At 34.3% G+C, this 13,704-nt stretch overlaps 1 protein-coding gene across 1 annotated transcript in view; it reads right to left on the bottom strand.

The window, feature by feature from the left end:
- The window catches only part of CNTN6 (contactin 6), a 232,932-nt gene that overhangs the window by 22,697 nt on the left and 196,531 nt on the right, over positions 1–13,704 (bottom strand). The window contains exons 12-15 of the mRNA XM_060021501.1: positions 3,658–3,833; positions 3,169–3,286; positions 2,370–2,528; positions 2,099–2,248 (exon numbers count right to left, since the gene is read on the bottom strand). Of these exons, the coding sequence (XP_059877484.1) occupies positions 2,099–2,248; positions 2,370–2,528; positions 3,169–3,286; positions 3,658–3,833 (603 nt within the window). The remainder of the gene's footprint in view (positions 1–2,098; positions 2,249–2,369; positions 2,529–3,168; positions 3,287–3,657; positions 3,834–13,704) is intronic.

The raw sequence follows: 13,704 nt of genomic DNA, 5'->3' as shown, positions 1-13,704 counted from the left end.
TTGTGAGGACTAGTGTAATGAAACGTAAATAGTTCAAGGCAAATTGTAAAATCGATGGCAATTGTGAGCATGAGTAGAGTATCATAGTATATAATCAGAATGAAACTTTATACATGTTGAAGTGTTAAAAAGTATTCTTTTCCCTGCAATAATAGCAAAAGTATGCTAAATCTGTGATAATGGGTAAATCTGCAGGGTATACTTTATATATAGATAAAATTATCTATATCGATCATTTTTGAATTAAAATATGTAATGTTTAATTACTCATTCCAAGATTTTCTCCCACCATTTATACCATTCAGATAAATCTAGACTACTTATTTTATTTATTCCCATTTCATACATATTTAACTCTATAAATGATTCAGTGATATAATAATCTCATTGTTCTTTTAAATAATAACACCAGACATTATCTACTTCCATATTCAGATTGACCTTAACTTTGTCTGCTTTGATCTTCATAATTTATTTAAAGGATTGCCTTGAACCTATACCCTGTCTTCTAAGCCTTCCAATGCCTTTGGCCAAAAGCAGCATGAATTGGAATAGCTTCTACAGTTGCAGGGTTTCTCATACTTGACAGTTTACAGTAACATATTTCAGGACAATTGAATAGTTTAGATACATAAGGAAATTATTTTAAATTATACTTTAACTCTTTGCAAAAATTTCCAATATTCTGGGTAATAAAGCTCCATCTTTTCTTCAGTTTTCAAATGAGCCATATGCATCCTAAAGCCATATTGAGAAGAACTGTCTTTGATGATAGCAGCAAACAAACAAAACCTCACAACCTCTCACTTCAGTATGATTTGGAGCCTCAGGGAAATCATTATGAATACCAAGTCTCATTATGCTACTGAAACGAGAGCGTCCATGGTTAACAGAAGGTGACATAAAAACTTTACTGTAAAAACTTTAGTTAACATCAACCCTGCCCAAAACTATCATAATATAAATCAGCTGTAAACAAACAATCTGAAATTGAAGCTAATATCCAGAGTCATGGACCACGCTTCTAGATTCTTATCCAGTTGGTCTGTGGTAGGGCCTGGGAATTTCTATATTTAGACATTTCCTTATGTCAGTCTTTATCCCATTTAGGTTAAGGCCCACTGTTAATGGTGAATGCTGGTGCCTAAGTCTGGATGTCTGGGTTCAAATCCTGACTTTGTCCAAAACAATCAGCTAACATCCTGGTCTTCCTTTTCTTCCTCTTATCAAAGTGAGGACCCTCCTCTCAGCTCTAAACTTTTAGAATGATTTAAGATATCACTACCAAATATGCTGTTTTCCAGCCATAATCCTATAATAAAATGATTAGCATTACCTTTAGTTTAAAAAAAATGATTTATTGACATCTGACAGTTGCACACACCGTTGAAATAGTTCTTGTTAAACTAAGCCAGCAGCATCAGTGATCCTCCATAGGTGACTGGATAAGAATGTGAACTTTGTTGGCTACATGCATTGCGCAGATCAAATGTCACCTTGGATGTGAAAGTTTAAGAGTGGAACAAAGGATCCATTGAAAAGAGCTTAAGAAGGTGTGATTTCTGAGACAGGTTCCACTTGTATTCTGCTGTTCAGTGAACCAGTTGATGCTCAATTATCACTTCTGTTAAATGAGTTTAAAATTTACCTCATTTGCCTGTGGAAAAATTTATACTATCGCTCAATGAAGCTGCAGCTAAGTCAGAGTTGAGAAATAGATGGAAATGTGTGGCTGGCTGCACCATCAGAGTCTCAGTTAATTCTTGGCTACAACATTTAATGAAACAAGCAGTAACTCATTTGCATTTACAAATCTACAGATTCTTGAATGGATTTTGGCTAGAAAATAGATGAGATGAGAGGACAGCTTTTGAAAAATTCTAATTTTTGACATGCCTGCTTAACTATAATCATCTCTTTTTGAATTCACTTTTTGGGAGAAAATACACCTTGCTCTGTGCACATACAAATGGAAAATAAGAGCCACTGATTTACTGCCTCTGATTTTGGACCAAAAATACTACCCTTCTCACTTATTTTCTTTAGGAACTATACTTTAAAAGGTCTTCCACATCTTTAGAAGACATTGATTTCTTACCTGATGCTTTGGTTCTTAACACTTCTGATGGTTTACTTGGTTCTCCAATCCCAATGCTATTCCCGGCAACAACACGAAACTCATATTCCACCCAAGGACTCAAACCAACCACTGTTGCATTGTATGTCTTACCATTGAGAATTTCTGGAACTGAAAAGAAGAGGATGCTTCAGGCCCCTAAATTGGCACTAGTTAAAAACAATCAGTTATTCAATTAAACAAACACACCATCTGTTTTAGAAAATTATTCAAAACTACTTGTGTCACTTACCTGTAGAAACAGCCTGCCAACCCACAGAAAATGGTGTCCGAGCCTGAATACTAAATATTTGAATGGGACTGTTATTATCTGAGCCTGGTCTCCAGCTTAGTTGAGAAGTAGTACTGGAAATGTGTTCCACTCTTACATCTTCTGGGGGACCTGGGGGACCTTGAAAAATATGTTTTATGATGAATATATTAGAAATTATTAAATTCATGGATTTGGGACAGGGATAGTCTAATCTGTTATGCTTAGAAAATAAAATATTGAACATAATGTATTTTAGCACATTATTTGAGATAAGTCCCTATTAATTCAACTTACATGGTGAGAGATTAATTTAGAAATTCTTCCCTTGAAGATTAGAAAATGCCAGTCATGGGGTGGTTGAATATCATCCAATAGGGAGTTAACCTCAAAAATTGAGAACCGTTCTTGTCCATTCTCTCTTGAAAGCTAACTCAAATAAATGCATCTGATATGGAGACCTTCAGGAACATGTGACTTTGACCCTGCTCTGACAAGAATGGTTTATTATGAATAGAAAGCATGTCTAAATTTTAGGGACCGACACTGCTTGCTAAGTCTGACCATTCCTTATAGAGAGACAAAACCCACTCATTTCAATATCCATATCTATACCTGTACCCTGGAGTCTTAGAGTTTAAAAAATAAAAAAATCTGTACTATTTATCTCACTTTTTTATCATAATGTGGTTACTCAAAGATCTACCAAGTATCAATACATATTAACATTTTTGATTGTGAATAAACTGTGTACTCATTCATTTTCACCATTTATGCTTACCCCTCACAATAATATCAGCTTCAGCAGATAAACTTTCGAGAGTTGTTTTTACTGTGCATAGATATTTTCCTGAATGATTTAACTGAATATTCCTTATCATCAAATCCCCAACAGATTCCTGCAGATAGATACGGAAAAAGGTATAAAAACATAATCATACCCAGCAGGTCCCTTTTTTTTTTTTTTTTTTTACAGCTGGATAAATACTAAATATAAGGCAGCTCTGAAATTAGGAGATATACTAGTATCATTATAGTTTCTCATATTTGATCCTTTTTATTATCCACTTTATTATAATTGCATCCAGAACACAAGCATTTCTGTGAAAGACATAAAACAAAATAACACAAAACAAAAACAAATGCAACTTCATAAACAGACAGTGACTATCCATGCAAATCAATATGGGGAGAATAATTATGAAAGATGTTGATTCATGTAAAAGACTTGATTCATTTTATTAAGCACTTAAAAATTTCAGCAACTTACTCCTCCAATCCTCTCAAAATGAGCCACTCCTTTTTTTAAGTCTATGACATCTCCATTGAAAGACCATAGAAATACAACTTCAATGGAGGAGTCATGGGACACCTGGCAGGGTAGGACTATACTCTCGCCAACTGTAACATCCATTTTGGAAGGTGGCACGGTAATAACAGTCCTCTCTGTTGAGAAAAAATATTATTATTATAAAAGCTTATCAAATGCTAGCATATGGCTATAAAATATATATTTTGAATGGTTTTGCCATTGTTTGAAATTATATAAATACAACATGAAGCTCTACTATACAATATGAAAAATTATATTCCCACTTTTCAAATATTTCTGCATTAATCAACATAGCCTATTACTTGTAAGAAAATTCAAGACATACTTTCATTTATACTTAATATAAAAATAAGTAGCTCATAGAAAACTGTGGACCTCAAAAGGCAGCAGTCCCTACGTAGAGAATGCACCACACCATTTTTATTATTATTTTATTCTGAAATTCCAGCCACAATATTACAATCCACACAATGGTTACAGCTGTAAATATTCTATGTTAATTTCATGTACTATGAGACAAATTGCATCCCTAAGATCATAACTACTTTATATTATATCAAGATTTATAATCATAAGCTTATATTTGAAAATGTGAATACAACATATTTATTCTATTTCTGACATAGCAGTGATAAAAACTTTCTATTTTAGATAAAAGTGCAGCACGAATAGGAAAGAGGTAACTTTTTTCATCGAGATTTTACAATTTTAGAATTACACATCCATCATAAAAAAATTTCTCTCTAGAAATATGAGTCACAATATCAGCCCTTGCTCTACAAGTCATATCATGTCATTGACCCATTTCAAAGGATAATTCCAAACAGTGTTCCAGCTGGACTTGTGAGTCCTATATTTCTGTGGTTAAAAGAGACTCATAGTGATATCATTTTTGACTACATTTTTTATAACAAAATACATAGTTTTGATTTTAGAGGACTAAGAATTGACCAAGATGGCAACTCAGTAAGCACACACACAAAAAAAACCCTGGACATACATTTGGATTTAGATATGCACTATCTTAGCAAAATAAAGTATGTTTTAAGGGATTTACATTTAAGAATTAGGGATTTTGGCAAATTATAGTGAAAGCAAGTATCATCCATAAAGAAGTTTCAAAACAAAATGAAATGAGGACCCTGGAAAATCTCTTTCTCTAAAGATCACTCATAAGATAAAGTTTTACCCTCTAGGATATAGGCTAAAAGCTTTACTTTCCTTCTTGCTTCTTTGTGCTGCTCAAGAAATCAAAGTAGCATTGAGGTTGAATTTATATGTTCATATGGATGAGTGTGCCACTGTATTTTATCAATAGAATGTTTAAGTATTATTCCAACATTTTAAAATTTGTGATTGTTTCCTTAATAAACAAATAGGAAGTAATCTTGGGCCTTAAGGTACATATTGATAAAAGAGTCATGGAAAAATAAAAGCACATATTTTATTTCTGAATATAATGAAGAAAATCTAAATCTACATCAGATTGTATCTGTGTCTTCATATTTTCATATTTTAAAGATACTCTTTACCTTATTATATTAGACACGTGTACTTTTTATTCTAATTATTTCTGGGGAAAAGTTTAAAGAATGATTTTGTGGACTAAGTCCATTCTTAATTCCAAGCTGCCTTCAGACGTCTCCCACAAAGAAAGAATAAATACTAACCAGGGTTTCAATAACACATTTTAAGACTAGAGAATACTTTCCTTCTTGTAGTATCCTTGAAAAAAATATATCGCTAATATCTTATTTACACTTATGGGAGGATGAGTTGGCTAACTGGTTGTGCTGGTAGAGCAAAATTGCTGTGATTTAAAGTTTTGGATCATGCAGTTAAAATAATTTTCAAACATTAAAAATGAAAGCCTCTCCTTCCATTTATGGCACTACAAAGTGGCAACATTAGACAAATCATCCCCTATATACAGTTTGTCAGTAGTATAGTAATTATGACTAAAACTTCATGAATAAGAAGCATTTATAATTCATTATAATGTTTACATGTTCTCACTAGTTCATTCATTCATTAACTAATATTTATTGAGCAACTACCAAATTCCAGCTGTCTGCTAAGTATCGGAAATACAATGGAAGGAGAAGGAAAAAAAAAAAGCACCAAATAAAAATGATGTGGTGCTTGCCTTCACAGAGATTTAAGAATAAAATGAGAGGCTGACGTTAATCAAATCATACTCAGAAATACATAGTTACAAATGTGATAAATGCCATGTATTAGAAATAAATGATTCTATTAAAATAGTGAATCCTGAGGGATCAGGTTATTGGGAAAGGGTTGCTTTAGCTGACAGTAAAAGGCAAATAGGAGTTAGCTAAGTAAACATAATAGGCAGGGAGAAGTAACTTTATTCACTATGCAGGCAAGAGCATTTACAAAGAATCTGTGCAAAGAAGAAGAATGGTTTGTTGAGGCAAGGCAGCCATTTAGCTGGAAAGAAGTGTTGGAGAGTAAAACAGGAGTGGAACATGGAGAATATGAAGCTTGGTGTTGGTGGTAGTCAGAATGTAAGCTTTAGATGTTTTTAGGACCAGCTACATAGTTTTTGGGTCACAGTATGAAACAAAAATGCGGGGTGTTTTTCTTTGAAATTACTTTGCTTTAAAAATAATATATTACCGGGGCTTCCCTGGTGGCACAGTGGTTGAGAGTCTGTCTGCCGATGCAGGGGACCAAAAAAAAAAAAATAATAATAATAATAATAAAAATATATTACCTACAAAATGTAACAGGGTAATAATGATACATGAGTAACAACATAAACATACAAATTGCAAAAATATATTTTTGATTCAATTTTATATATACATTAAATAATACTTTATTAAAGTTATATCTTGATTGATCATAAGATTTTTCTCACTTTTCTATAAATTTATTAGGTCATCAGAATTTATGTTTTAGCAATTTTATTTTTAAGTGATTGACATCGGTTGCACGTGGCAAATGTAAAATCGCAGATGCTTTTTGATATTTTATTTTTGCAAAGATCTTTCTGTTGATGCAATTGTTATGGAACCATTGAGAGTATTTTATAGGCTGTGACAACATTGGAATAAATTTCTGATAAATTATTTTGAAATGTGAATCTTAGATCATCTAGAGCTGATGATTCTCAAGGAACAGTCTTTTCTAGAAAGATTTATCTCTTCATACAAATCCATTCTGTTTAAGTCTGAATTGAGATGTAAATTTAAACAATGGAACTGTTACATTCTTCGGACATATCCTGTAACTTGTGGAGGTTTCACGAGAAACTAAAAGTGGCTTAATGGTTTGTGTGTAATCCAAAACGCCTGTTTATGCATTCTACTGCTGTATCTTTTTTTTTTTTTTTTTTTTGCGGTACGCTGGCCTCTCCCTGTTGTGGCCTCTCCCATTGCGGAGCACAGGCTCCAGTCGCGCAGGCTCAGCGGCCATGGCTCACGGGCCCAGCCGCTCCGCGGCATGTGGGATCTTTCCGGACTGGGGCACGAACCCGTGTCCCCTGAATCGGCAGGCGGACTCTCAACCACTGCGCCACCAGGGAAGCCCCTGTTAATTTTTTTTAAGATAGGAAAACTGGTTTATTGTTATGTTGAAAAGATCCCCTTGTCATTTAAAAATACATTCTGAAATATTTATAGAAGAAATTATGATGTTTATGATTTGCCTCTAGATATTTGAGGTGGATGTTGGGGAAGTAGGTGAGGGTATAGGTGAAACAAAGTTGGATATGAGTTGATGATTATCAACCCTGATTGATGAGTACATAGGTGTTCCTGGTACTGTTTTCTCTACTTTTCTGTGTGTTTCTAATTTTCAATAATAATAAAAGAAAGACATAAAGGAAATGATGGGGGTAGTGAATATTTATATACAGAATAGGGAGACATCTTTTCCATTCAGCTTCTAGTGTGAAGAGGACCGACCACTTTTTGAAGGTTATTCTAAGTTTGAATGACATGCGTTAATGGAGAGTTCATAAAATTACAGAATTTTAATATTTACTCTTTTCAGTCTGTTTCAGTGAGATTCAGATCATATGAAAACAGCTTAATCTAACAATCCTATCCTTAAGAAGTACAAGGAAAAGCTTAATAAAATATAAAATGCTTTTGATGAATAGCCTGACTCAGATTCACCTTGTCAGAATAGACAATGGTATTTCCAGAACCCATCTTTAGTTAAGAGCACCTCAGGAGACGTGAAAACTAGTTACAAAGTTTCTCTCAGAACTGTTAAGCATGATTTCTTTAAACATAAGTGTGGCTTGTTCCCTGTATCAATGGCCAAACACTCTATTACATATCATGATCCCCAGCTACATTTTTACAAGCCAGGGATGGCAATCCATCATGTAATTAGTCTTTCCTGAGCATCCAGAAAATATTACTTTTGGTCACTTTTTGTTTGTTTCTTTTGTACTTTTAACTCAGTTGAAATCTCCATCTGTGAGTGATAATCTTTCACGGTCATTGTTCAGAATAATAACTGCTCAGGTGGTTCTGAATTATCAGAGGATTGATGAATGTTAAGAAAAATCATCAAATCTTTCTCCCTCTGTACAACATGTGATTCTGCCTTCATTTGTCTATGACATTATTGGAAATGTTATTAAGATACTGATATAAAGGAAACTAGTGTATAAATAGCACTTAAAACAGGTGATGAAAGTCTCTGATATTTTCTCTCATTAGTTAACTTGTGAAGACTAGAAATAAAAACTTCTAAAATCTGGTCCTCTTCCTAATTCCTCAGAATCTCAAATTAGCCTCGTATCAACATATTAACTCTTCCCATTGCTTTTAATTTCTTCTTCAATCTGTGACCACATTCCTTCTGTTTATAGGAGTTTCATTAGTATTTCTTTTAGTGCAGATTTGAGTGATAGCTTCTCCGAGGTTTTGTTTGGTGAAAGCATCTCTGTTTTGTCCTCATTTGAGAGGATATTTTGCTGGGAGTAGAATTTTATTGGTATTGTCTTTCAGACCATTAAAAATGTCATTCCACTGTCTTCTTGATTCCCTTAATTCTGTTGTTATGTCAGCTGTCATTGTCATTGTTATTCTTTTGAAGATAATGTGTGTTTTTTTTTTAATTTGGATGATTTTTCTTTCCTTTGTTTTCACTACTATGTGCTTATTTAAACTTTCCTTTGTGTTTATCCTAATTAAGGCTCATATGATTTCCTGAATAGATGGCTGATGTCATTTTCAGTTTTTCTGAGCTCTCTGGAAAATCTTTCTTCAAACTGGTCATCCCACATCCCTTCTCTGCCCCTTTGGGAACCACAATTTCATGTATGTTAGACCTATTCACCATCGACAATATATTCTTTGTGTTCTTTTTTGTCTTTCCTATTGCATTTCCTCTCCATATTGGATATCTTGTATTCACATATCTTCCTCTTTACTAATCTTCTTCTCTACCATATCTAATCTGCTGTTAAGTCAGTCTATTTTGTTCTTAATTTTAGCCTTTGTATTTTTCACTTCTAGAACTTCCAACTGATGTTTAATACGTGCCATTTCTCTTCTGAAATTCTCCATCTTTTCATCTTTTAAGAAAAATACTAATCACAATTATTTTAAAACCCTTGTGTGATAGCTTCTATATTTCTATCAGCCGTGACTTGTTGCTGTTATCTGATATTTCCCTGGGTTTTGGTCATTTGGTCCTCGCTCCAGCTATTCTTGGTAACATTTTATGAAATGTCAGGCACTGTGGCTCAAAATGTAAATATTTTCATTTTGTTGTATTTTTCCCAAGAAGACTTAGTTTTTAAGCAGGCAATTGAAAAAGAGCAGAATCTAGTCAGGAATTGATACAAATTGAGTCTGAAGTCATTGATTTTAAGTCCTGGTCAATTTTGCTCTGCTTTTATTACTAAGGGCATACCCTGAGGTGTCTTGATTCCAGATTGAATTGTTTAGCTGGCCTCATTCTATTTGGTTGATTATCAGCCCCACTTTTTTCTTTCTGGCACTGTGAGAACACCAAAATTTCTGCTCGAGATTTTTATTTTTAAAATATTTTTACATTATTTGTGATTGATATTGGTACGATGTTTGTGTGATAAATCTACTTCAACTAGTCAGGACAGAAGTTTCGCCAATATTATTAACTTTTTTAATAGATTATGTGTAGGATTGGAAATATTTAGGCCATTTATCAGTAGCTTTTTAGATAATAGCTTGAACAGTATGATACTTAATGTCATTTGGAAAAAGAAGTGAGCACTACTTTGGACAGATGTAGAAACCCTTAACATAAAAATATACTAATTGTTTATTCAGTATTTTATTCAAAACCATTTAATTAGTATTGAACCCTTACTTTCTTCCAGGTGTACATCAGTGTGAATACTGAGCAAATAAAACACCACCAAACTGAGGAGCCTTTAGAGGATTTGCATAACAGAGGCAAAAAACTCATCGACAATTTAATAGGAACACTCAAGCTTCTAGAAGGGAGACAAAGATGGAATTGAGGCCCATACTTTTGAGGCTATGGGTGAGTCTCTTAATTTCAATATTGTTATCATTTTGGGCCAGATTATATTTTGTCGCATGTATGTGTAAGTGGATTCAGAGTGAGGTGGGGAGGCTGTTCTGTGCATTATAGGATATTTAGCAGCATCTTTGGCCTCTACCTACTAGATGTTAGTAGATCCTTCAGTTGTGACAGCGAGAAATATCCCTACACATTGCCCTATGTCCCCTAGGAGGCAAAATAAACTTAGTTGGGTATCTCTGTGCTAGAGACACACTTTGGGAAAGTGACAGTAATGGTTTAAACTAATGTTTGGTCATTGAAGTTATGGGACCTGGTTAGATTCTTTACATATCTTGATGCTGAGTCCATTTGTTGGACAATGGGATATGGGGTTTGAAAGAAGGAAAAGAGTGAAAATGACTACAAGGATTTGGCTTGAGCAAGTGTCGGTGTAGGCTGTCATTAATATAGTGGGGATTTACTGTGGCAGGAGCAGGTTCTGGGAGCGAGAGTTAGGAGGTTAGTGTTATGATATAGTAAATTGGTAAGTGAAGATAAATTGGCAGTTGGATTTGGGATTAAGATAGATAATTAAGCTGGGTTATCATTTTGGGAATTAGCTTGTAGATTTTAATTCGAGGACAGTTCCCTGTGATATTCCAAATTTAGGAAATTGGTAAGATTCAGAGGAACTAGAAAAGGAAATTGAAAAGGAATGACTCAAGATGTTAAAGGAAAACCTGAAAAATACTATGTCCTGGTAGCCAAGTGAGAAATGTATATCAAGAACTGTGTGATCAGTAGTCTGATACTTTAAGTAAGATGACTGAGAACTGACCGCTGGATAAAACAGTGTGGAGGCTACTAGTCACCTTGTTAAGAACAGTATTGATGAAATGGTAGGAAAATAGCCTGGTTGCATGGATTCAAAACAGAATTGACCAGAAAGATTGAAAAAAGCAAGCTCGTATAGACAACGTTTTAAAAGAGGTTTGATATAAAGGAGAAAAGTCAAATATGGCAGTAGCCGGAGGGGAAGTAAGGTCAGAAAATGACAGCTTTTTAATGATGGGAGTAACAGTATGCAAGTACAATGGTGGGAGTGATGCATTAGAGGGGATAATAGAGATGAAAAAGACAAGTGAGGGAGAGGGAGGGGGTAAGGAGAGAGAGAGAGAGAGAGAGAGAGAGAGAGAGAGAGAGAGAATGTCCCTGAATGTGAGAGGGAATCATATCTAGTGTACAAGTGGAAGATTTGAGTCCATGATCCATAATCTCCCAAACTGTGCTTTCTAGATTACTTGACAAATTTTGTTAAGCAAAAAATAGCTAAAGCTTGACTTCTTCTAAATATTAGCAGAGAAAAATAGAATCACAATAAAAAATAGGATGTACAACATCCTGGCGATGATAATTGATTACATAGTATTTACTTCAAGTTCTTTATAAACATCTAAAAAATGATGCCAAAAGAATTTTTTTTTTCTAAGACATTGATCCACCAAAACAGAGATGAAAAGGGGAGACAAAATTTGAGGAACTGGAATGAAGTTGAATGACTTCTAACTGACTTACTGTAAAGGTCAGTCATAGGCTGGCAGTGGGAAGGCTGAGGAGAAAACTTATTTAGCATGTCTTTATGAATTAATTCATTTTGGAATTTATGAATAGGATGCTATTTGGTCTCAAGAGTGTTTTCCCATCTCAGAAGAAGACCAGCAAATTACTTTCCTGAGAGGATATGCATCAGAGGGTCTCTGAACTTCTGGTCACCAAGCAGTTAAGGGTGAGGGGCTTCTACTGAAAATAGTGGAATCAAGGAAACATGTACAGGGTGAGGGCTGAGATCCATGTGTTGTAACCTTCTGAGGGTGCTGTCTGCTGGGCTTTTGCTCTCCAGGCAGGAAACCTGGGTGGGAGGTGAGGGACATTTTCCTAGGGATCTGATGAGCCTGCAAGAAAAGATCCAAATATAGTGACCTTAGAGTTTTCCAAGGAAATATCTTGGCCAGATCATCTAAATGTGAAGTCCAGTCATTCAAAAATCCCCACACTAGATCAGAGCTTTCTGTAAGACTTTTAGTGACCCACTCTTAAATATGAGCAGGCAACAGATGCACAAAGTATCTTTGTACACCTCTTAATAAAGGATAGGGATTAAAACAAAGAAAGAGAAGAAAGTAGTTTGGGACAACAGAGACCATGCATAAAAAATAAACTAGAAAAACTACAAGCAATATTTTCAGAGGAAGGGGGAGAAAAAGAGCGAGGCCAGAAAATAAAAGGACACTTAGAAATTCTTTCAAAATAGCAAAAACAAAAATACAATAGAAAGTTTGGAAGATAAAGTTGAGAAAATCTCCTAGAAGATAGAGCAACAAAGCTATAAAATGGATATGAGGAGAGAGAAACAAACAAAAATATATATATATGTGTGTGTGTGTGTGTGTGTGTGTGTGTGTGTGTATAAATCATAAGCATGTATATAAATTATATATATCTAAATATATATATAATTATATAAAATACAATATTATATACGTAGATAGGTAAATAGTTACATACATACATACATACACACACGCATAAACTTGAATACCAGTTTAGGAAATCTTTTAAATAATAGGGATTTCAGAAAAAGAAATGGAGTAAATTATTAAATTATTTGGGAAGATATTCCAGGACCAAGAACTACGAGTTTCCAGGATGACAAAGTACACCAAATGCCCTGTAAAAAGGTTGAAAATAAATTTACACCATGGCACATCATCATGTAATTGTGGGACACTGGGAAAAACAGACTTCTAGAGAGAGAGAGAGAGAGAAAAGATGTCACAAACAACAGGTCAGAAATCAAAATGGCTTCAGCTTTTAGAGCAGAGTAACATCTCCAAATTTATGAAGAATCCTGATTTCCAGTCCAGAATTCTGTTTCCAACTAAACCATCAATCAAATGTAATCATAGTGTAAAGACATTTTCAAACAAGAAAGATCTCAAAAACATTGCATTTTTCTTAAATTGGTTCTCAGAAATCCATAGGAAGATGCAGTTTACCCAAATGAGGAAGTATGTCAAGAGAAAGGTATGGTGCTTAGGAAACCAGGCTTCCCATCACAAAGGTAGATTGATATTAAAGGAAGAAAGTTGAGATAGAACTGAGGGATGAATTGTTGCCAAGTCCGTAAAAAACTAAGCAAACAAACAAGAAAATTACTAACTCTAGGAAAAGCAAGCACAGGAAAATCAAAGCTAGTACTCTGAAATAAACCCTGTAGAGAAAACAAACAAACAAGGAAATCAGTGTGATAGAGTCTTTAATTCCCCACCTCTGGCAAGCAAGAAATGGAGGAGTTTTTAATCTTTATTAATACATTTTTCCTCTTTGTACATATACTTGCAGTAGGCTAGGTTGTTGTATATCCACTAAAATCTACATGCAGTACTTGGTATTTATATTATATTCCACCATAGGCAGAGCATGATT

This window comes from Delphinus delphis, chromosome 10 (assembly GCF_949987515.2).
Source record: "Delphinus delphis chromosome 10, mDelDel1.2, whole genome shotgun sequence".
Taxonomy (NCBI): Eukaryota; Metazoa; Chordata; class Mammalia; order Artiodactyla; family Delphinidae; genus Delphinus; species Delphinus delphis.
This window is presented reverse-complemented; position numbering and strand designations above follow the sequence as displayed.